This window comes from Heteronotia binoei, unplaced genomic scaffold (genome assembly GCF_032191835.1).
Source record: "Heteronotia binoei isolate CCM8104 ecotype False Entrance Well unplaced genomic scaffold, APGP_CSIRO_Hbin_v1 ptg000322l, whole genome shotgun sequence".
Classification (NCBI taxonomy): Eukaryota; Metazoa; Chordata; class Lepidosauria; order Squamata; family Gekkonidae; genus Heteronotia; species Heteronotia binoei.
In genome coordinates, this window is record NW_026800016.1 from 479,017 (window position 1) to 503,617 (window position 24,601).

The 24,601-nt window shown below is 52.9% G+C and overlaps 1 protein-coding gene across 1 annotated transcript in view; it reads right to left on the reverse strand.

Moving 5' to 3' along the window:
• The window catches only part of FAM221B (family with sequence similarity 221 member B), a 28,705-nt gene extending 7,829 nt beyond the window's left edge, over positions 1-20,876 (reverse strand). Inside the window, exons 1-5 of the mRNA XM_060263516.1 lie at positions 20,806-20,876; positions 12,776-13,236; positions 11,435-11,578; positions 3,534-3,644; positions 1,046-1,249 (exon numbers count right to left, since the gene is read on the reverse strand). Of these exons, the coding sequence (XP_060119499.1) occupies positions 1,046-1,249; positions 3,534-3,644; positions 11,435-11,578; positions 12,776-13,236; positions 20,806-20,876 (991 nt within the window). The remainder of the gene's footprint in view (positions 1-1,045; positions 1,250-3,533; positions 3,645-11,434; positions 11,579-12,775; positions 13,237-20,805) is intronic.
• Between the last annotated feature and the right edge of the window lie 3,725 nt (positions 20,877-24,601).

Here is a 24,601-nt window from a genome sequence, read left to right on the forward strand (position 1 = left end):
GTTCATCGGAGCCTCGGGATCTGAAGCAGTGCGCATGCCCCCCGGAGCTTCTCCCCAGAATTCAGCAACTCTGTTGGTCTTCAAGGTGCCCCGCTGCACTCCGACGCATCTGGGCTCTGACCAGCCCCCCCTCCCCCGCAGGACCGAATCGACATGTTTTTTGAGGGGGGGCAAAATTAAAAAATGACAGCCCCTTATGGGCCCATTCCATCTTATGGTCCCATAGAATACAATGGATTCCATACCCAATTTGGCGACCCCCTCCGCTGGCGCCCGGGCAAGCACCCCCCCCCCCAAGCTTCGGCCCTGCCCCACCCCACCCCCCATATGTAAGGCTTGAGGCAGCCCGGGCCCATGGAGCTGAGGATGGGAGGGCTGCGAGCGAGCGCGTGAGCGCAGAGAAGCTGCTCCTCAGAATTCCGCCTGGTGCACCGGACTCCGGCGGCTTCCGAGCAGCCCGGCTACCCCGCCGGAATGAGAAGGGCCAGGAATGCGGCGCCTCCTCCCACTCTCTGCGCTTCTCCTTCAGCGGTTCTAGGGCGCGGCAGGAAACACCCCCTCCTTCCCATAGATCTCTCTGGAGGACCTTCTGCGAAACAGCCCCTGGGGCAGGGCGCCTCCCACCCTCTGTCAAAAGGGAAAGGAAAGGTCCCTTGGGCAAGCACCAGTCGTTTCCCACTCGGAGGTGACGCCGCATCACATTTTCAGGGCAGACTTTTGACGGCGTGGTTTGCCATTGCCTTCCCCAGTCCTCTACGCATGCTGGGGACTCCTTTGACAGACCTCGGAAGGATGGAAGACAAGGTCAACCTTGAGCCAGCTACCTGAACCCAGCTTGGACTGCAGGGCCGCAGCTGACCACTCTGCACCTCCCCCCCTTCTTAAGCACGCCCTGCTCCATTTCCCCTCGGGGCTGCCACGGTGCGCAGAGCGCTCCTGTCGCGCTGTGTCCTTTTCCGCGCGCCCCCCCCTCCTCTTCCTCCTCGGTGCGCCAGGAGGCGTCTGATTGGCCCAGAGGCCGCGAGGAGGGCCGGACGACACCCACCTGGGGCCTCGCAGGCGCGGGATCCGAGCGGCGCGTGGTCCTCGTGCGTGTGCTTGCAGCGGCACTTAGCGCGCCAGGCGGCCGGGTCGAAGCCCGTTCGCCTCTTCAGCCAGAACTCGCCCACCTCCTCGGGCCGCGACGGGACGAACGTGAAGGTCGGGCACTTGCACTGCGGGAGGGTGCAGGGCACGGTCGCTCGGCGCTCTGCAAGGCAGGGGTGGGGAGGAGAGGAGAGGGGAGGCAGCAGCTGGCCACCGCCCCCCTGGAGATGTGGCCAAGTGCAAAGCAATGCACATTGGAGCCAAGAATCCCAGCTACAAGTACAAGTGGATGGGGTGTGAACTGGCAGAGACTGACCAAGACAGAGATCTTGGGGTCGTGGTAGAGAACTCACTGAAAATGTCAAGGCAGTGCGCGGTTGCAATAAAAAAGGCCAACGCCATGCTGGTAATTATTAGGAAGGGAACAGAAAACAAATCAGCCAGTATCATAATGCCCCTGTATAAATCGATGGTGCAGTCTCATTTGGAGTACTGTGTGCAGTTCTGGTCGCTGCACCTCAAAAAGGATATTATAACATTGGAGAAAGTCCAGAAAAGGGCAACTAGAATGATTAAAGGGTTGGAACACTTTCCCTAGGAAGAAAAGTTAAAATGCTTGGGGCTCTTTAGCTTGGGGAAACTTCGACTGCAAGGTGACATGATAGAGGTTGACAAGATTATGCCTGGGATGGAGAAAGTAGACAAAGAAGAACTTTTCTCCCTTTCTCACAATACAGGAACTCCTGGGCATTCAATGAAATTGCTGAGCAGTTGGCTTATATAAATCGAACAAATAAATAATAGAATGGATAAAAGGAAGTCCTTCTTCACCCAAAGGGTGAACCTTTGATGGCACTTGGGGGGGTTTTGGGGGCCACTGTGTGACCCAGAGTGTTGGACTGGAGGGGCCACTGGCCTGATCCAACATGGCTTCTCTTATGTTCTTATGAGCCCAGGGCAGGGGGAGGCGGTGGGCTCCGAAGGCCGCCAGCCAGGAGAGTGAGAGAGAGGCGGCCAAAGTAGGGCAAGCACAGGCAGGCCCTCGGGGGACTTGGGCTCTGCAGGGCCTCAGCCGCCAGCTGCTACCCCCCCACATTTCCTCCCCCGAAGAGCGGGTCAGGCACATGGGGGGCAGGGTGGCTGAGCAGTAGAGTAGCCCCCCCCCCAGTCAGTCCACAGCAGGGTCTCCAGCTCAAGGACCAGGCCCAGAGCCAGGATTTCAAATGTTGGGGGGCATTTCAATTTCTGAGGGGGCACTTTCATTCATTTAATTCGTGCTGGGGAGCTGGGTCCTGATGCTCTCTCTGTCGGACCTTTGCCAGGCTGGCTTTCGGCAGAAATGCGAGCAGCACACCCCTACAATATATATTCACTTGCTCCTTATATTCAGTCGCTCGTATCATAAACACAGTATGCACAAAAATATATTCACAAAGTCCCAGTCCACAAATGTCCACGGAATTCCAAAGTCGACTTGAAATGCAGTCTTCAATTGCTTGTGTGAAGTAGTGGAGAAGAAAAGATGGGACGTAGTAACCAGCTGTGGAATTTGGGGAAGGCATTGCCCGTTAGTGAAGTAGGACTGGGACCCAATTAGCGAATGATCATTTGTATAACCGGAGAAGGTGTATTTAGTGATTTGCGTTGTGAGTGACAATTGAGAAAGCTGTGGCCGAAACCGGTCTCCATCTTTTCTCCATACTTCACACAAGGAATTGAAGACTGCATTTCAAGTCGACTTTGGAATTCCGTGGACATTTGCGGACTGGGACTTTGTGAATATATTTTTGTGTATCCTGTGTTTATGATATGAGCGACTGAATATAAGGAGCAAGTGAATATATATTGTAGGTGTGTGCTACTCACATTTCTGTGTATTTGACATCTCTCTGTCGGGTATCCTCTGTCTTTAGCAGGCTGTGTTTGGGAGCAGCAAGGCACAAGTGAGGCTTCCCTACTGTCCAAAGGGCCATCTCTGCCCCCCCCACTCCCCGGTCTCTGGACAGGGAGGACCAGCCTCTCACAATCTCCCCACCTGCTTCCCAGGCAGCAGCAGAAAGGGAAGGCTGTGGGTCCAGGGGCCCGAGTCAGGGGGCCTGGCCAGGAAGTAAGAACATAAGAGAAGCCATGTTGGACACTGTGGCTAATAGCCACTGATGGACCTCTGCTCCATATTTTTATCTCACCCCCTCTTGAAGCTGGCTATGCTTGTAGCTGCCACCACCTCCTGTGGCAGTGAATTCCACCCTTTGGTCAGGGGGCAGAGCCCCCACCAGCCCTCTGTGGCTGCAGGCCTGTCAAGGAAAGGGGGGCTGCCAGGCAGAAAAGGAAAGGAGGAGTGAAGGTGGAGCAGAACATTTCAGGGCGTGTGGGTCTGCCCCACGGCCAGCCTGCCTTCTGCCTGATTCTCCATGCTGTGCTGTCTTGCGGGCCCCCTGGCCACCTACCCACGTAGATCTGGTGCTGCTTCAGGAGGTGGCCGCAGAAGCACTTGGACTCATCGCCCACCCGGAAGCAGTCCCACAGGTATTCAGGGCAGCGCCAGCCGATGTAGAGACCTGGGGAGGGGGTGGGGAAGAGAGGAGAGGAGAGGCTTCAAGCAAGGGCTGTGCACTGGGGTGGGGTGGGGGGGTGCCTAGGGGCAGGCCTTGCCTTCTGCCAGAGCAGCAACTCCTTCCTGTCCAGCTCTGATGCCCCCCACTGCCCACATTGGGTCAGAGCTGCTTTCATCAGGAAAGGATGGCCTTGACACCAAGGGCAGGGCAAGAGATCCCAAGCCTGGTCTGAAGGGCAACAAAAGAGCCTCCTCTTCTCTGGCCCAGACTGGACCAGAGCCCTTCGCCAGCCCTGAGGTCAGCCCCAAACACAATGCCTGCATTCAGCCCCCGTGACTGGCACCAGCCCCTGCCTGGCACAACCCACCCCACAGCCCCGCCAGCCGGCCTCCTCCCTCCTCTGCCAGCCTCCCTCCCTCCAGGGACTATCTGCAGGCTGGCCTCTGGGTCCCCGACGGAGAAGAAACACCCTCGGCCAGGGGTCGGGGGACCAGAGCTCCCAGCAAAGTGGAGCTTGCCTGAAGACTTCCCAAACCACTGGCAAGTGTGTGCAGACGCCCCTTGTGTGTGGGGGGGGGGGGGGGCAGCAGAGACAGATAGAGCAATTCACAGCGCTGCCTGCACAGCTCTCAGGAAGAAGAGCAGGGGTGCTGCGACATCTGAATGTGGCCAGTGAGGTGCAAAACCCCTCCTTCGCCTGATGCCAGCTGCAGCCGCTCAGGGAGGTGTCAGTGGGTGGGGCTGGAGCGGGTTCTACAGGCCTTGGGCTGCCATCCCACCACACCACCACCGGCTCACCTCTGCAGCCAGGACCCCAGCAGAAGAAGGTCACTGCAAGTGGGGAAGTTCGAATGAGAGCATATCCTGATCCCAGGTCACCAAGAGTTTTGTGGGGTGCGACTAGAACGCTGGAAATGAACCGGAACTGGTTCAAATCCTCGAATACAGGGATGAGCTGCTCCCTGGGATGCCACTGTTGACAAAGAGCCTTGGCCCAGCATTCTGGACCACTCTGGGATGCCAGGTACTGTGAGAGGCAGACCCACCTGGGCCTCAGCCCCACTGCCCCCTGCTGCCTCTGACCTCCCCTCCTCCAGCCTCCCCTGTCTGACTGAGAGAGGTGGGCTTCCAGACATCCCCCCTGTGAGCTTTGGGTGCCCTGGCTGGCTCTGATATTTGGAAGGGGGGGTGAGGAGTGGTGTGACCAGGTCTGCAGAGGACACCGGATGACTCAGGATGGTGGCCGGAGTGGTGGTGGGGAAGCCAAAATGGATTGTGAAGAGCTACACTTGGAAGCGAATGGCAAATGAAGTTCCATTTGGGTTAAGTGTAAAGTGATGCACTAACGTTACATGTGAGCTGATACACTGACCTTCCTGAACCTAGAGAGAAAAGGACTTTGGGGTTACAGTGGAAAGCTCAGTGAAAATGTCAGCTCAGTGTGCAGCAGCAGTGAAAACGGCAAGCTCTGTGTGAGGGGTTATTGGGGAAGGGACTGAAAATAAAACTGCCAACATTGTCATGCCTCTATATAGATCTTTGGGGCAGCTTCGTTTGGAATATCCTGTGCGCAGCTCATGTCCAGAAGGAGACAGAAGAGCTAGGTGATGAGGGGGCTGGGGCCCCTTCCCCTGAGAGAAGGCTGAAGAGTCCACTGGGACTTTGCAGTTTAGGAAAGAGACAACTAAGGGGGGAGGGAACACAAGGGAGGTTTCTGAAGGTTTGCCCGGTGTGGAGCCCTGTCTTCTCCTCCTCCTCCTCCTCTGGTACTTGAATTCTGGGGCATCCGATGAACTTGACAGTCAATAGGTTCAGGACAAACAAAAGCAAATCGTTCTTTACCCAACAAATACTTGAAGTGCAGAATTCAGTGTCAAGAGGGGAAGTGGTGGCCAAGAGAACAAATGGCTTTAAAAGGCAGTTAGACAGATCCACGGAGTAGGAGATGCCTTCTCAGTGGCTGCCCCGCCAGCCAGCCATAGCGACTACAGGGGAGCATCCGTCAGAGAGGCAGCCAACCTCTGGGTCCTAGTGCCACGTGGCAGCAGCAGGAAAAGGCATTCTTGGCCACTCTGGCTTGTTTGTCGGCTCTCCAGGGCAACTGGTTGGTCACTGTGTGTGAAACATGGACCCCTGTTCTGATCTAGCAGGGCTCATGATATCTTCCGATGAACCTGTTGACAAAAGGGACCACAGTGCTCGATTTCAGCTTTCGTAAGCCTGTCTTGACACAGCCGTCTCCTACAGCAAAACTAGAAGCGACTGAATTTCACCATTGCACCATCATGCAAGCAGAGGCAAATTGCTGGAGTCATCCCAGTGCTGGAGACACCATCTTGTTAAGATGTCCACCTTGATGCTGCCTGTGTCTCCTCTCCTGGGTCATCTGGAAACATAACCCAGGTGCTGAATGTTACGTGATCCGGGAATTTTAGGTCAATAGAGGCGTTAGACAACATGGAGTCAACATGGAGAACCTTGGGTTGAACATTAGCCACAGTGTGTATATATGTGTGTGTGTGTGTGTATGTATACACACACACACACACATATATTGGCCACAGAGTGACACAAAGTTTGGACTGGATGGGACATTGGCCTGATCCAGCATGGTATCTCTTATGTTCTTCTGTGACACAGAGTGTTGGACTGGATGGGCCACTGGCCTGATCCAACAGGGCTTCTCTTATGTTCTTATGTGACACAGAGTGTTGGACTGGAGGGGCCACTGGCCTGATCCAACAGGGCTTCTCTTATGTTCTTATATGACCCAGAGTGTTGGACTGGATGCGCCATTGGCCTGATCCAGCAGGGCTTCTCTTATATTCTTATGTGACCCAGAGTGTTGGACTGGAGGGGCCATTGGCCTGATCCAGCAGGGCTTCTCTTATATTCTTATGTGACACAGAGTATTGGACTGGAGGGGCCATTGGCCTGATCCAGCAGGGCTTCTCTTATATTCTTATGTGACCCAGAGTGTTGGACTGGATGCGCCATTGGCCTGATCCAGCAGGGCTTCTCTTCTGTTCTTATGTGACACAGAGTGTTGGACTGGATGGGCCACTGGCCTGATCCAGCAGGGCTTCTCTTATGTTCTTATGTGACACAGAGTGTTGGACTGGAGGGGCCACTGGCCTGATCCAGCAGGGCTTCTCTTCTGTTCTTATGTGACACATATTGTTGGACTGGATGGGCCACTGGCCTGATCCAGCATGGTTTCTCTTATGTTCTTATGTGACACAGAGTTTTGGACTGGATGGGCCACTGGCCTGATCCAACAGGGCTTCTCTTATGTGACACAGAGTGTTGGACTGGAGGGGCCATTGGCCTGATCCAGCATGGTTTCTCTTATGTTCTTATGTGACACAGAGTGTTGGACTGGAGGGGCCATTGGCCTGATCCAGCAGGGCTTCTCTTATATTCTTATGTGACCCAGAGTGTTGGACTGGATGCGCCATTGGCCTGATCCAGCAGGGCTTCTCTTCTGTTCTTATGTGACACATATTGTTGGACTGGATGGGCCACTGGCCTGATCCAGCAGGGCTTCTCTTATGTTCTTATGTGACACAGAGTGTTGGACTGGAGGGGCCACTGGCCTGATCCAGCAGGGCTTCTCTTATGTTCTTATGTGACACAGAGTGTTGGAATGGATGCGCCATTGGCCTGATCCAACAGGGCTTCTCTTATGTTCTTATGTGACACAGAGTGTTGGACTGGAGGCGCCATTGGCCTGATCCAGCATGGTTTCTCTTATGTTCTTATGTGACGCAGAGTGTTGGACTGGAGGCGCCATTGGCCTGATCCAACATGGCTTCTCTTATGTTCTTATGTGACACAGAGTGTTGGACTGGAGGCGCCATTGGCCTGATCCAGCATGGTTTCTCTTATGTTCTTACGTGACACAGAGTGTTGGACTGGAGGCGCCATTGGCCTGATCCAACATGGTTTCTCTTATGTTCTTATGTGACACAGAGTGTTGGACTGGAGGCGCCATTGGCCTGATCCAGCATGGTTTCTCTTATGTTCTTATGTGACACAGAGTGTTGGACTGGATGCGCCATTGGCCTGATCCAACAGGGCTTCTCTTATGTTCTTATGTGACACAGAGTGTTGGACTGGTTGGGACATTGGCCTGATCCAGCATGGTTTCTCTTATGTTCTTATGTGACACAGAGTGTTGGACTGGAGGCGCCATTGGCCTGATCCAACATGGCTTCTCTTATGTTCTTATGTGACACAGAGTGTTGGACTGGATGCGCCATTGGCCTGATCCAACAGGGCTTCTCTTCTGTACTTATGTGACACAGAGTGTTGGACTGGAGGCGCCATTGGCCTGATCCAACATGGCTTCTCTTATGTTCTTATGTGACACAGAGTGTTGGACTGGATGGGACATTGTCCTAATCCAACATGGCTTCTCTTATCAGTTTATGTGACACAGAGTGTTGGACTGGAGGGGCCACTGGCCTGATCTAACAGGGCTTCTCTAATGTTCTTATGTGACACAGAGTGTTGGACTGGATGGGCCATTGGCCTGATCCAACAAGGCTCCTCTTATGTTCTTATGTGGCACAGAGTGTTGGACTGGAGGGGCCATTGGCCTGATCCAACATGGCTTCTCTTCTGTTCTTATGTGACACAGAGTGTTGGACTGGAGGGGCCACTGGCCTGATCTAACAGGGCTTCTCTTATGTGACACAGAGTGTTGGACTGGATGGGCCATTGGCCTGATCCAACATGGCTCCTGTTATGTTCTTATGTGGCACAGAGTGTTGGACTGGAGGGGCCATTGGCCTGATCCAACATGGCTTCTCTTATGTTCTTATGTGGCACAGAGTATTGGACTGGATGGGCCATTGGCCTGATCCAACATGGCTCCTCTTATGTTCTTATGTGGCACAGAGTGCTGGACTGGAGGGGCCACTGGCCTGATCCAACATGGCTTCTCTTCTGTTCTTATGTGACACAGAGTGTTGGACTGGAGGGGCCACTGGCCTGATCTAACAGGGCTTCTCTTATGTTCTTATGTGACACAGAGTGTTGGACTGGATGGGCCATGGGCCTGATCCAACATGGCTCCTCTTATGTTCTTATGTGGCACAGAGTGCTGGACTGGATGGGCCATTGGCCTGATCCAACAAGGCTCCTCTTATGTTCTTATGTGGCACAGAGTGTTGGACTGGAGGGGCCATTGGCCTGATCCAACATGGCTTCTCTTCTGTTCTTATGTGACACAGAGTGTTGGACTGGAGGGGCCACTGGCCTGATCTAACAGGGCTTCTCTTATGTGACACAGAGTGTTGGACTGGATGGGCCATTGGCCTGATCCAACATGGCTCCTGTTATGTTCTTATGTGGCACAGAGTGTTGGACTGGAGGGGCCATTGGCCTGATCCAACATGGCTTCTCTTATGTACTTATGTGGCACAGAGTATTGGACTGGATGGACCATTGGCCTGATCCAACATGGCTCCTCTTATGTTCTTATGTGGCACAGAGTGCTGGACTGGAGGGGCCACTGGCCTGATCCAACATGGCTTCTCTTCTGTTCTTATGTGACACAGAGTGTTGGACTGGAGGGGCCACTGGCCTGATCTAACAGGGCTTCTCTTATGTTCTTATGTGACACAGAGTGTTGGACTGGATGGGCCATGGGCCTGATCCAACATGGCTCCTCTTATGTTCTTATGTGGCACAGAGTGCTGGACTGGATGGGCCACTGGCCTGATCCAACAGGGCTTCTCTTATGTTCTTATGTTAGGGGTTGGAGATAAGATTTCTGAAGGAGTGGAGGAGTGGGGAATCAAACCCTGGGTCTCACATGAAAAAGCGCTATGTTGCTTGAATAGCAAAGAATATATGTCACTCCTCCATCAATAAGAAAAGGTTTTCTGAATGTTGCCAGCCGAATGCAAATAGAAACAAATCTTCATTCTGAGGCATGTGATTAATTGCTTCTCCTTACACTGTTGTTGCTATATTTGCAATATTCAGAAGAGCCAATGAAATTCCTGCTGTGTTTACATCAAGCTGTGCTGCATTTTCTGCCATGAACTGCAAGTAATTATCAGTATTCCAGGAACAGCATGAAGACTCCCCTCCCTCCCCCGGGAAGAAAATGCTTGCCAGGTTCTCTTGTCTTGCCAATGCAAAATATCTTGTTGGCTGCAGGAGAGTGTGACACCCGCCACTTGACAGACCTTCGTATCGCACAGGAGAGTATCTCTTCCAGGTTTCTGTTATGAAGAGAGGAGCGAGGGGTCGGATGCTGGGCCGGCGGTTCCATCGTTTGCAATGAGTCAGCCGTGGCAGAACTTTCGTCTCCTCTGCCAGAAGCTCCCTCTGAGAGTGACTGTGCCACCTTCCATCAGGCTTCCCCAGAATTCCTCCACCAGACACAAGAGAGGCCAAAACTCCTGACCAACGTGGGCTGGTTGGGGAGGCTGCCTTCTTCAGCTGCACCGTGGCTTTCCCATCTTCCAGGTAACGGGACCAAGGAGTCTCCCTGCACAAGTTCTGTCTCAGCAGAGGGGAACCAACTTGGTCATTCCTCTGGCTTTCGGCTCTGTGTGCCTTGGCTGGTCGAATGAGGTGGGACACAGGAGGGTGTCTAGAGGCAGAAGAATTCAGGGGAGCAGAGGACACCTTCTGTACAGGTTACATACTGCCCTCCTCCAGGGAGCAGACCTTTCTCCACCTGGGGCCCTGCATGGAAAGCCACTGCCAGGTGGAGAAGACATTCATGAGCACCATGCACCCAGAGCCTGGCTCAGGTGGATTCATATGCCCACCATGACCCAGACCCCTGGTGTGGGGATGAGAGAGACACTGTGAGGAGCCTGTCATGTCCTCAGGGGGGCTGCACCAGGTGAGAGAGCAAGGCAGCCCCTGAACGCCCTCTGCATGGCGTGGCCTCCAGCACATAAGACCTGCCTGGGAGCAAGACCGGCCCTGCCACAAGGCAAACTAGGCAATCACCTAGGGTGCCAGCCTTCGGGGGGTGCCAAATGGGGTTCCTCCAACATTGTCAGTGCAGGGGGGAGGCAAATGTGAGCCTTGCCTGGGGTGCCAGACAGTCTGGGGTTAGACTGCCTGTGAGAGTTGGGCTTTCCTCAAAGAACCCCGGGGGACTCTTGTTTTCTGAGAGGGCTCAGAATCCAAGGCAGGAGGTGGAACGCTGGCTTTCTGTCTCTTAGAAGAAGAAGAAGAAAGCGGCAGATTTATACCCTGCCCTTCTCTCTGAATCAGAGCAGCTCACAGTCTCCTTTATCTTCCTCCCCCTGACCAGACACCGTGTGAGGTGGGTGGGGCTGAGAGAGCTCTCCCAGAAGCTGCCCTTTTAAGGACAGCTCCTACGAGAGCTATGGCGACCCAAGGCCATTCCAGCAGGTGCAAGTGGAGGAGTGGGGAATCAAACCCAGTTCTCCCAAATAAGAGTCTGCACACTTAACCACTACACCAAACTGGAGACATGGTCCTCCTTCTTGCCATCTGGCTTTACTGTTTGACCGTTTCTCACTTGGTTCTTATTATATGCTACTGTTATTTATTTATGCCTTAATAGTTGTTGTGAGCCATGCTGTGCCCATCTTTGGGACAGGGCGAGATATAAACCTTGTAAAGTAAATGAATAAAAGTATTATCAAAGATTTCAGGTTTTCACGGCTGGTAACATCATTAGGGTTTGTAGAATCTTTTGGGCTCAAGTGCCGTGTTCTACTGGAGAAAGTATTGTTTGCTTCCCGCTTGGGCCCCACAGAATCATTCCCCCTTCAGCCCAGCCGCCTCCTCACCTGTCTCCATGGACTTCAGGGCTGCCTCCCTCTCCAGGTGGAAGAGCTCCTTCACGTTCCTCCCAAAGTTATCCCGGTGCATGGCCTTGGCCACCGCCACGAGCTCTGCCTTCTCTGCTGGCACCACGGGGCGCACCGTGTAGTCTGCAGACAGAGGTTTCAGTCAGCCCCAGACCCCGAAGGAAAGGTGGCGGCCAGCTGGAACGGCCTCCTTCACCCTCCTTTTGCTGCCCCCCCCCCCCCCCGGCAAACCTTCACACAACCCGACAGCTCACAAACGAAGGCATAAGCCTGCAACTTATACAAGAGGGAGACCCCCTTCAAAGAGGAGGACTAAAATGGGTTTGGGTCACAGAAGCCCCCCCCCCCGAAGTTGGCTGCCCACCCACTCTGTTTGGCGATGCTTAGATTTGGGTGGGGGTGGGGGGAAGCCTGCCAGGCTCTGATGCAGACAACACTCAAGCCCCCCCCCCCCCCGCCCCCAGAGTCTCTCTGGCTCTCGCTCCCCCTGTCCCCTGGAGGGGTTCCGCCTCCCCTCCCTCGCCCCTCCCTTCCAGACCAGCCTTCTTCTTTCCCTTCCTGGGATGGATTTCTGTCCAGAGCCTCAGTCTCAAGAAGGTGCTCTCGGCCTCTCTTGCCAGCCCTTCAAGCACCAAGTAGGGTTGCCATCCTCCTGGGCGGGCCTGAAGATCTTCCAGATCTACAGCTCATCTCCAGACTACACATTGGAGGGCAGATCCAGGGCATTGTGCCCCTCTGTGGCCCCTCCCCAGGGCCCACGCCCAAATCTCCAGGAATTCCCCAACCCAGAGATGGCAACCCTATGGTTCTCCTCCCCCCTCCAGCTGCCAGAGGGGGATATGGCAACCCTGCCAAGGCAGGAAACAACACCGTCCCCAGTAGCCTTGCCATTCTCATTTTGGCCCACTTGCCTGGGTCACAGAACCATAGAGTTGGAAGGCACCTCCAGGGTGAGATCTAGGCCAGGCCCCTGCACAAGGCAGGAAACTCACAAGCTCCTCCCCCCAACATACATCCCCAGTGGCCTTTGCTCCATGCCCAGAAGATGGCAAAAGCCTCCAGGATCCCAGGCCAAACTGGCCTGGAGAAAAACTGCTGACTGCCCCCAAAGTGGAGATTGACATTTCTGGGCAGGCAGGAAGGGGCCACAAGAGCTGAGCACTGATGTGGTTCTGCCAGGCCAGCTTCAAGGATGCCTGCAAAGCCTTTGCCTGTCCCAGCAGACAAAGTTCCAGTGGAAACCCCCCTGCCCTGCCACCTATCCTGCCCCCCCCATCCTTCCTGGATCGCGCTCACCCCCCCACACACACCCCCACCTACTCAGAGCTCCCTTCTTAGCCAGGGCCTTCTTCTTTGCCTTCCTCTCAGTCGGGCTGCTGCTCCGCTGCCGGCCCTCGCTGCCCCCTTCCTCGCCCAGGGACTGCAGCCCGTCCCGCTGCCCTTTCCAGGGAAGAGGGGACGTTGCGGGCGAGGGAGGCGTGGAGGAGGACCAGAAGCCCCCAGACTCCTCCACCGGGAGGGAGGAGGTTCCACTGAGACTCAGGGCTTGTGGGGCTGCTGACTCAGAGGTCTCCTCCCACTCCGAAGGGCTGAGGGAGGTCTGTTTGTGGTCCTCCCCCATATCTAAGGATGTGGATACAGGCCCTGTGGTGTCCTCCTCCACGGAAGCCGAAGTCGGCACGACTATCTCCTCTTCCACCTCTTGGGCTGTGGAGGAGGTCCTGGGAGCCTCTTCCTCCACCTCAGAGGCCTCCCTGGCCAACTCCTCTTCCATGCTGGCCCTGCGGGGACACAAAGAGGTTTGCTGAGAGCAGTGCTGGATTCCCAAGGCAGGCCTCGTCTGCCCAGCTGGGAGGGAGGGGTAGAGGTGGAGCCACTGGGTTCCTGCCAAGATGGCCCTCCAGAGGGACCAGGAAGCAGAGCCCATGTGGTGTGTCTCCACCCCACACACCTCACTCTTCTTCTGCTACAGCTTGTTCTGGCTGGCAGAGTCCTCTTTCGGCCGGGGCTGCCTAAAGACAGAGCTGCCAGGGACTGAGCATCTGCTGCCCTGAGAGGGAAAGAGTCCCCAGGATCAATAACCGGATGCCAGGGTGAGGCAGCCCAGGGGAGGGGGTCTTGGGGACATGAGGCCCCGCATTCTCCAGTCATACCTGCTGCCTTCTTATCTCTGTGTTTTAGGACTGGTGGGTTCTGCACAGGGCAGACCAACTCTAACCAGGAAGCCTGCTCCCATGGCAACAGGAAGGAAAGTGGGATTCCCATGGCAACAGAAGCCTTGTTTATTGGTCCAGGAGCCAGGTGGGATCCAGGCACTTTGGCCCCAGAGCTGGGTGGCAACTGGGTTGTGTGCTGCTTCTTCCACACACAGGTATGCAAAGCTCTTGGGCAGCTTGCTTGGTGCAATACCCCCCCTCACCCCACCTTGCAAGTGTGCTATTTGTGTCAGTTTCTCAGTAGGGGGTGCCGGTAAAGATGAATACGATTGTACTTCTGGTGCATGCTAAGAGCCCACAGCTTATTAGCCTTTCTTGTTGATCCATGTGGGAACAAATTATACTGCCCGGCACAGCCCACAACGTATTAGAAGAAACTATGTGGCTCTGGGTCAGAAGGCGAAGGAGCTGGGAGCACAGGTTGTGTTTCCATCAGTTCTTGTTGAAGGACATAGCTTAGGAAGGGAAAGAATACTGCAAATAAATGACTGGCTACATCGATGGTGTCATCAGGAAAGGTTTGGATTTCTGGACCATGGCTCCCAGTTTCAAGATGGTGGTCTTCTATTGGGAGATGGCTTGCACCTCATGAAGGTAGGGGAAAGGGTGCTTAGTAAGAGCCTTGCTAACCTAATAAGGAGGACGTTAAACTGGGGGAATGAGAGAAGAATTCAAAGCCTAGTACAATGCCAATAACTGGGGAAAAGAAAATTAAAGTTTTCTTTAATATCTTTGGTTATCTTTATAAATGAATATCTTCATAAATGATTTCGATAAAAGAACTGAGGGAATGCTTATTAAATTTACAGATGATACTATATTGGGAGGGATTGCAAACATAGCAGAAGACAGAGTCAGGATACAGAAAGATGTTGACAGGCTGGAAAACTGGACTAAAACAAAATTAATTTTAACAGGGATAAAAGTAAAGTTTTACATTTAGGTAGGAAAAATCCAATGCATGGTTTTAGGATGGGAGAGACTTGTCTTGACAGTAGTATGTGTGGAAAAAGACCATACTGTAACCACCCCTATATGCCCTGTTCATGCACGTGCTTTGCGGAGGGCGTATCCAGGCTGCACTGCTGCATAGGCAACCCTCAATGACACTGTGTACCTGCAACGCTGTGACACTCTGAACCCGGCCTGTAGCCACAGGAGAAGAAGAAGAAGAAGAATTGCAGATTTTTACCCCGCCCTTCTCTCTGAAACAGAGACTCAGAGCGGCTTACAATCTCCTTTCCCTTCCTCCCCCACAACAGTCACCCTGTGAGGTGGGTGGGGCTGAGAGGGCTCTCACAGCAGCTGCCTTTTCAAGGGCAAACTCTGCCAGAGCTATGGCTGACCCAAGGCCATTCCAGCAGGTGCAAGTGGAGGAGCGGGGAATCAAACCCGGTTCTCCCAGATAAGAGTCCGCACACTTAACCACTACACCAAACTGGCCTGAGGGCCTGTGGGGGCCCTTTCCCCTGCCTAGTCAGGCCCCCTGACTCAGGCCCCTGGAACCACAACCTTCCCTTTCTGCTGCCGCCTGGGAAGCAGGTGGGGAGATTGTGAGAGGCTGGTCCTCCCTGTCCAGAGACCGGGGAGTGGGGGGGGCAGAGATGGCCCTTTGGACAGTAGGGGAGCCCCTCCTGTTCCTTGCTGCTCCCAAAGACAGCCTGCTAAAGACAGAGGATACCCGAGAGAGAGATGTCAAATACACAGACATGCGAGTAGCACACACCTACAATTGCTCCTTATATTCAGTTGCTTGTATCATAAACACAGTATGGACAAAAATATATTCACAAAGTCCCAGTCCACAAATGTCCACAGAATTCCAGTCGACTTGAAATGCAGTCTTCAATTCCTTGTGTAAAGTAGTGGAGAAAAGATGAAGACCGGTTTCAGCCACACCTTTCTCAATCATCACTCACAACGCAAATCACTAAATACACCTTCTCCGGTTATACAAATGATCATTCGCTCATTGGGACCCAGTCCTACTTCACTAACGGGCAATGCCTCGCCCAAATTCCACAGCTGGTTCTGTCCCATCTTTTCTTCTCCACTCCTTCACACAAGGAATTGAAGACTGTATTTCAAGTTGACTTTGGAATTCCGTGGACATTTGGGGACTGGGTCTTTGTGAATATATTTTTGTGCATACTGTGTTTATGATACGAGCGACTGAATATAAGGAGCAAGTGAATATATATTGTAGGTGTGTGCTGCTCGCATTTCTGCCCAAAGACAGCCTGGCAAAGGTCAGACAGAAAGAGCATCAGGACACAGCTCCCCGGCAAGGATTAAATTAAAGAAACTGCCCCCTCAGAAATTTAAATGCCCCTCAACATTTGAAATCCTGGCTCCGGGCCTGCTCTGTACATTCTAAGCCAGGCTCAGCACACAAAATGGAGGCTGACAGCACTTTGGTCAAGCCTCCCACAACCCTAAACACGCTGTGGCCCCTCGGCTCAGCACCTCCCAGCACGGAGCAAGTGAAGAGAAGTCCTTGACAACATAGTGAAGAGAAGTCTGCATACGTCTCTTTGTCTCTGGCTAAGGTGAACCCGGAGCAAACTGACACGTGGCTGATCCCCTCATTCCTCCAACTCACTGGAATGCACCAAGTTGGGAAAAGTTCCTTTTCTTATGAATTCTTTTCCTGCCCTCCAGCCTTTGTCTTATGTCAATAACACCTCTGGATGTATCTGTATCTCTATTCCTGGCAACACCCGGTCTCCAACTCTTGATTCTCCTGCTCCAGCTCAGAAATTAATTGCTTTCCTGATCCTATTCAAATAATCTGATCACCCTACCTAGTTTCAATTCTTCTCCCACCTTTTCAGCAATGGGCTATCAACTCCTTTGAGGCACACCCAAAACCAATAACCCAGAGAACCTTTGTCTGTCTCAACAAAACCCTTCTCTTGGCCCCATTCCCTGAGCAAACAGAGAACAGGACACCTTTGTGTCTAGCACCTGGGAAGCTTTCAACTCACCCTCACTAAACAATGGGAATCCCATCAACCTGTTGTATAAGCCACTCAATACACCCAGTCATGCCTCCAGGTTATGTTTTTCACTATTTAAGGAGCCATTCTGGACATGCTTAGTGTATCTAGTCTTGTCTTAAAAACATAAGAAAAGTCCTGTTGGATCAGGCCAGTGGCCCATCCAGTCCAACACTGTGTCACATAAGAACATAAGAGAAGCCCTGTTGGATCAGGCCAATGGGCCACCCAGTCCAACACTCTGTGTCACATAAGAACATAAGAGAAGCCCTGTTGGATCAGGCCAATGGCCCATCCAGTCCAACACTCTGTGTCACATAAGAACATAAGAGACGCCCTGTTGGATCAGGCCAATGGGCCACCCAGTCCAACACTCTGTGTCACATAAGAACATAAGAGACGCCCTGTTGGATCAGGCCAATGGCCCCTCCAGTCCAACACTCTGTGTCACATAAGAACATAAGAGAAGCCCTGTTGGATCAGGCCAATGGCCCCTCCAGTCCAACACTCTGTGTCACATAAGAACATAAGAGAAGCCCTGTTGGATCAGGCCAATGGCTCATCCAGTCCAACACTCTGTGTCACATAGTGGCCAAAAAAACCCAGGTGCCAACAGGAGGTCCACCAGTGGGGCCAGGACACTAGAAGCCTTCCCACTGTGCCCCCCCCCAAGCACCAAGAATATAGATCATCACTGCCCCAAACATAAGAACATAAGAGAAGCCCTGTTGGATCAGGCCAATGGCCCATCCAGTCCAACATTCTGTGTCACACAGTGGCCAAAAAACCCAGGCGCCATCAGGAGGTCCAACAGTGGGGTCAGGGCACTAGAAGCCCTTCCACTGTGCCCCCCCCCAAGCACCAAGAATACAGAGCATCCCTGCCCCAGACGGAGAGTTCCATCAATACGCTGCAGCTAATAGCCACTGATGGACCTCTGCTCCAGATGTTGATCCAACCCCCTCTTGAAGCTGGCTATGCCTGCAGCCGCCACCAACTCCTGTGGCAGTGAATTCCACATGTTAATCACCCTTGGGGTGAAGAAGTTCTTCCTTTTATCCATTCTAACCCGACTGCTCAGAAATTTCATGGAATGCCCACGAATTCTTGTATTGTGAGAATGGGAGGAAAATTCTTCTTTCTCTACCTTCTCTGTCCCATGCATGATCTTGTAAACCTCTATCATGTCACCCCGCAGTCATCATTTCTCCAAGATAAAGTGTGCTTTAACCTTTCTTCATAGGGAAAGTGTCCCAACTCTTTAATCATTCTAGTTGCTCTTTTCTGTACTTTTCCCAATGCTTTAATATCTTTTTTGAGGTGTGGTGACCAGAATTGTACACAGTACTCCAAATGAAAAGAAAACAAGTCATGTCTTGCTACAGACTTGCATTCCCAAATTCTGTTTGGGCCACTTTCAATAATCACATCCTCAGCTTCATGGACTCCTGGAAGTCATCTGGATAGACAGATATAATTATCCCAAACCCTTCTTATAATCCTTCTGAATTGCTGCATCTTCTGTTAAGCTTGTGTGTTTGTTCCCAGTGTGAATCTATTTTCTGTATGTATGGATTATTTTATTATTTTCTATTAATAAAACAACCTCCCTACGTTAAGGAACAGTCTGGTTAATTCTGAGAGTTCTCAGAATTACAATCCAGGAACAATCCAGGTAGACAATTTGTGTAAAACCCCCTGTTACCGTCTTTCACAAGTCAAAGTCTCCTTAAGAGCTAATTTCCCCCCCAAATGTTAGGAAACCCCCTCCCCTCCAATTCTGCTAACAATACACTGAAAATGAGGCAACAGTGTGATGTGGTGGCTAAAAATGCAAATGCAATTTTGGGCTGTATCAACAGAAGTATAGTGTCCAGATCACATGAAGTGAATGGTATCGCTTTACTCTGCTCTGAGGGGGGGGGGGGGGCGCAGAAAGTCTTTTGGGAGCAGACGAGCCGCTATGTGGGTGCAGGAAGGGTTTGCACCGACATATGACCGGCACTGGCACAGTGGAGGGGAGTTACGTGTGCGGGGGGGTCGCCCAAGTGCCGCTCCGCCCGAGGACAACGGCGCCCGAGGACTGTGCTCGAGCATGGGTGGAAGTGAGCTGGAGCGCGGCGTTCTGGCGGAGGATGGGGTGGAGTTCGGGGCGGGACCAGGCTTAGGCAACTTCCTGAGCAGTTTGGCCCATGACACGCCCCCCCCCCTGAGAGGCGCAACGTTACGCCTGCAAAAATAAGAAGATATTGGATTTATATCCCGCCCTCCACTCCGAAGAGTCTCAGAGCGGATCACAATCTCCATTACCTTCCTCCCCCACAACAGACACCCTGTGAGGTGGGTGGGGCTGAGAGGGCTCTCACAGCAGCTGCCCTTTCAAGGACAACCTCTGCCAGAGCTATGGCTGACCCAAGGCCATGCTAGCAGGTGCAAGTGGAGGAGTGGGGAATCAAACCTGGTTCTCCCAGATAAGAGTCTGCACACTTAACCACTACACCAAACTGGCTCTCCATAGCAGCGTGTCCCATAGGCACTCGTTAAAACCAAAAACAAAGGTCGCCTCCGCTGCTGTGAAAGCTTGCAAATCCCTTAGGGAGTGGCATGATTGCCTCACCAATTCCCTCACACCTCGGCCTGGCGAGCCCCCTCCCTGGCGCCCAATCGCGCCCCCCCCCCCAGAAATACTTCTGCTCTGGCCTCGCACAACTCAGTTGTTAGGGAGAGGAGCGCATGGTGGGAAGTTCTGCCAGCGAGCTCCCAGCCATACAGAGGGACAGGCAGGCATGTTGGTGACAGGTTTTGCACCCCGCAGTTGCTTTGACAGTATCTTTGACTTGCGTGGGGGAGAGCGAGGTCTCTCCTCTGGAACTAACTGCTCTTGTTTCCAGTGTCCACAGGTTCTGGGCTCCCGGAGGCTCGGCATACTGTCACCCATGGCTGGGTAAGTTCCACTGTCCCCCATCTGCCTCCCCCTCCCCTCCCTCTCGACAGCTCGGTGTGCTAGCGTCTCTGGCACTTGAACCCGGCAGTGGGCTCTGGCAGGGGGCATTTGCTGAGCCTGCTTCCCTGTGCTGCCGCCTGCTCCCTTCCCTTGGTCTGCCCTCTGCTGTGTTCCCAACCCCTGGAAGGGCACTGGGGGTGTGTGGCAGCTGCCCCTATGCGGGGAGGTGAGTCAGAGGCTGTCCCTTCAAGAGAGCGCCCGGCTGAAATGCAGCCTGCTCTTCCAGCCGCCACCCCTGCAGGTGCTCTTGATCCCTGTCTCTGTTTTGCAGGTGAGACTCCAACACAGAGGCTTCCGCGTGTGCTGCTCCACCGCCCCCCCCACAAGCACAGCTGCTTCTGCCCGCTGCTCGGAATGGAGCCCCACCCATGGCAAGACTGCCCAGCGCGCACCAGGGAAACTGTTGCACTCTGTTCTGGAAAAATAAAGTCTGAGCTGTGCCCTCTGCTATCTCTCCCGCTTGGCATCTACTGCATGTTCCCGGGGAACCCCCCCCCCCAGTAGCCTCTCCGAGGGAGTGCCTGGGAGGGTGGGCAGACTTGGTTCTTGGGGGGGGGATGGGCTATGAGCTGCCACGCTGCCCCCCACGTGGCTGGACAGGGGAGGGAGGGTGCCACCCTTCAGCCTGCCCGGGCTGACAGCCTACCTGACCGCACAGGGCTGTTGTGCGCTTGGCACTTGAGGGGGCACTGAAGTGGATGCATGCCCAGCAGCTCACACTCCCAAGTTGTGCGGCCCCCAGAGGAGGTGTTCCTTGCACATAGCAGGGGGCGGCAGCAGGGCAACACCAGGGGGGGGAGGCTCCAGGGTGTGCCTTTCGGACTTGATCTGGCCACTCCCAGACACACATTCCAGCCGCTGTCTAGGACAGCGAACTCCTGCACTTGGCACTTCCTGCTTGTCCGCGCATGCCTCTGCCCGCCTACCTGCCATTGGCAGAGTCTCTGACAGCGGGTGGGAGTGGGGGGATTAACGGCATCTCAGGTGCAGGCTTTCCGCCCCCTCGCCCGGTCATGGGCAATGGACTGGCCAATCCTGTGGTGCCACGCAAGCCTGAGCCTCCCCCACCTTGGCAGCGGGCCAATGGCATGCGCCTGGGTAGAATCACCATGGCAACAGGTTCTCTCTCACTTGTCAGGCCACTCTTTCCCCTCCAAGTGTGGCGTAACGTCTCCTCTTTGGAAGCCAACGAGCAGCGCCATAGATCCGCCCACGCCCAAGCGGCCGCCTGCCACATATGTCTGGATTGGGCTGCCCGAAGAACATCCTGACAGAGCAGTTGCTCAATGGAAGAGGCTTCCTCCTCGGGAGGTGGTGGGCTCTCCTTCCTTGAAGGTTTTGAAACAGAGGCTAGATGGCCACCTGACAGCAATGAGGATCCTGTGAACTTAGGGGGAGGTGTTTGCGAGTTTCCTGCATTGTGCAGGGGGTGGACTAGAGGACCCTGGGGATCCCTTCCAACTCTTCTATGATTCTAACAGGCTTCCTCCTCAGGAGGCGGGGGGCTCTCCTTCCTTGGAGGTTTTTCAAGTAAGGCTAGATGGCCATCTGACAGCAATGAAGATACTGTAAATTTAGGGGGAGGTGTTTGCGAGTTTCCTGCATTGTGCAGGTGGTTGGACTAGAGGACCCTCGGGATCCCTTCCAACTCTTCTATGATTCTAACAGGCTTCCTCCTTGGGAGGTGGTGGGCTCTCCTTCCTTGGAGGTTTCTAAACAGAGGCTAGATGGCCATCTGACAGCAATGAAGGTCCTGTGAATTTAGGGGCAGGTCTTTGTGAGTTTCCTGCATTGTGGAGGGGGTGGACTAGATGACCCTGGAGGTCCCTTCCAACTCTTCTATGATTCTAACAGGCTCCCTCCTCAGGAGGTGGGGGGCTCTCCTTCCTTGGAGGTTTTGAAACAGAGGCTAAATGGCCACCTGACAGCAATAAAGATCCTGTGGATTTAGGTGGAAGTGTTTGTGAGTTTCCTGCATTGTACAGGGGGATGGACTAGATGACGCTGGAGGTCCCTTCCACCTCTATGATTCTATGATTCCACAGTGTAAATCAATAAGTAGCAAAAATGGAAAAGTTTTTGGATTCTCCATTGATACCCTTTCTTCCTTCCTTATTTGTATTTTGCAAAGTGAGCTTTATTTATTTTTATTTTATCATATTTATATCTCACCCTCCCTAAATGGGCTCAGGATGCTGACTCTTGAAAGGTTATACCCTAGAAAATGTTGTTGATTTTAAGGTGCTCTCAGACTCAGATTTTGTTCTTATCAAATCTAATCTCTTCCACTTTAGAAATCACCCCAATAATTTAACCTTTGGGACTCCAATATGCAAACTTGCAGCTGACAGAAAGGATGGAGTCAGGGGGATGAACCATCAAGCCCCAAGCAGACAGTACTTTTGTGCTTACAGATGTTTGTGGCTCTAGGAATGGAGGGCAGGAGGAAGGAAGGGAGGAAGGGAGGATTGGAGGGAGGGAGGGAGGGAGGGAGGGAGGAAGGAAGGAAGGAAGGAAGGAAGGAAGGAAGGAAGGAAGGAAGGAAGGAAGGGAAGGAGGGAGGGAGGGAGGGAGGGAGGGAGGGAGGAAGGAAGAAAGGAAGGAAGGAAGGAAGGAAGGAAGGAAGGAAGGAAGGAAGGAAGGAAGGAAGGAAGGAAGGAAGGAAGGAAGGAAGGAAGGAAGGAAGGAAGGAAGGAAGGAAGGAAGGGAGGGAGGGAGGGAGGGAGGGAGGGTATCAATGGAGAATCCAACAACTTTTCCATTTTTGTTACTTATTCATTTACACTGTGGAATCATAGAATTATAGAGTTGGAAGGGACCTCCAGGGTCATCTAGTCGAACCCCCTGCACAATGCAGGAAACTCACAAACTCCTCCCCCTACATTCACAGGATCTTCATTGCTGTCAGATGGCCATCTAGCCTCTGTTTAAAAACCTCCAAGGAAGGAGAGCCCACCACCTCCCAAGGAGGAAGCCTGTTAGAATCATATTAGAGTTGGAAGGGACCTCCAGGGTCATCTAGTCCAGCCCCCTGTGCAATGCAGGGAATCCAGAAAATACCTCTCCCTAAATTCACAGGACCTTCATTGCTGTCAGATGGCCATCTAGCCTCTGTTTAGAAACCTCCAAGGAAGGAGAGCCCACCACCTCCCAAGGAGGAAGCCTATTAGAATCATAGAAGAGTTGGAAGGGACCTCCAGGGCCATCTAGTCCAACCCCCTGCACAATGCAGGAAACTCACAAACACCTCCCCCTAAATTCACAGGATCTGTATTGCAGTCAGAGGGCCATCTAGCCTCTGTTGAAAAACCTCAGGCTGGAAGGTTTTTACCACTGGACATTCCCAAAAACATCTGTATACAGATCTGCCTTCTGCTCTCCACATTTTCAACATGCATATTGTTTTGTGCGGCACGTCTTATTTAATTTACGAGGACTTCTGTACCAATTGTAGATGACCTTATAAAAATGTTCTCCGTGCTCAAACATTTCGCTTCAGCAGCAGCAGGTGGAGAGGAGAAAATAGTCGGCCATTCTTTTTTGGTAGCGACTTTGCCAGCCATCTGCTGCCCTTCTTTGCAAGATTAATGTTGATATTTCCAAAATTGGAGATAAACAGCCGTATATGGCTGAGCAAAGTCTCTTTTGTGCTTTCTTATTATATACTAAGTCCTCAAATTTTGTCAAACATGAATTCATCTGGTTTGCCAACTGTTTTTCCATAATACAGCTATGTAATTTGAAAAAAACTGATGCCATTTTGCTGTTTCGCTTTTCTGTCTTATATCCATGTGTGTCTTATATCCATGTGTGGGAGATGATTCCCATAAAGGGTTATGTCTAATAAAAAAGTAAAGGTTTAATAAAAAAGGTAAAGGTGTAAAAGGGATGATGTTGTTTTCACAACATTTTCATGGAAGAGTTTTTATGGGGTAATTTGCCATTGCCTTCCCCAGTCATTTACACTTTACCCAGATAATTTCACTTCACTGTCATTGGTTCTTAAATCTGCGCCATGTTGCATTCTGGGCCACTGCCTACCAGCTCTGTATGGCTCTGCTCAGCTCTGTAGGGCTTTGCTCCCTGTGCTGGATTCCTCGTCTGAGGAAGTGGGCTTAAGAGCACACAAAAGCTGACGTTCGAAATAAAAACTGGTTGGTCTTAAAGGTGCCGCTTGACTCCTGCTTTGTTCAACTTTACCCCCCCCCCCCCGTAATAGCCCCTAGTACAATTTGAACTCAGTCTGACTGTCTGTATGACTTCGAAGCACACATTAAATATAAAGTGCTTGTAGTAGAAAGCCACCTGGGCTTAGAATCTTTCTGGGAAATGTCCACATATCAATGACTGCCTCAGTCACTGGGTTACAAAGCTAAAAGTCTCTCCCTATAAGAGAAAACCATACAGTTCCCTCCACCATTCTTCTGGAAGAGACACACAGCGGAGGTGACCCTGGAGCCAGGTTGCAGGTGAGCACAGGTGAGAGAGGAAGGGAAGCAGATTGAAAAGGGGCTGCTGGGTCAGAGGGCAGGCGAGATGTGTGTCTCCTTTTCCTTGGGGTGAAAGAAAGAGCTGAGAGAAGCGGCTGCAGGCCTTTAAAGGGCAGAATGAGAAAGTGGCGGCCATGGCACCGGAAGGGGGGAGGGGGTGCAGAGCGACTCTGAACAGCTGGGGGAGTGAGCGGTCACTCCTGGCTGGCCCCCCCTCCCCTGAGGAAGAAGGGACATGCTCTTTCACAGGCACTGGGCAGGGGGGAGGCCTTTCCTTGTTTGCAGCCCCCCACCTTAAACAGCTTCTCACCAACACCAAAGGACCACCAAGCAGATTCAGAAGTGGAGGGACCAGAAACCTTGCAGCCAAACACCCCGGTGCCAGCTCTCTCCCCAGGGACACGATGAGACCTAAGAACATCAGTCACGCCCTCCTG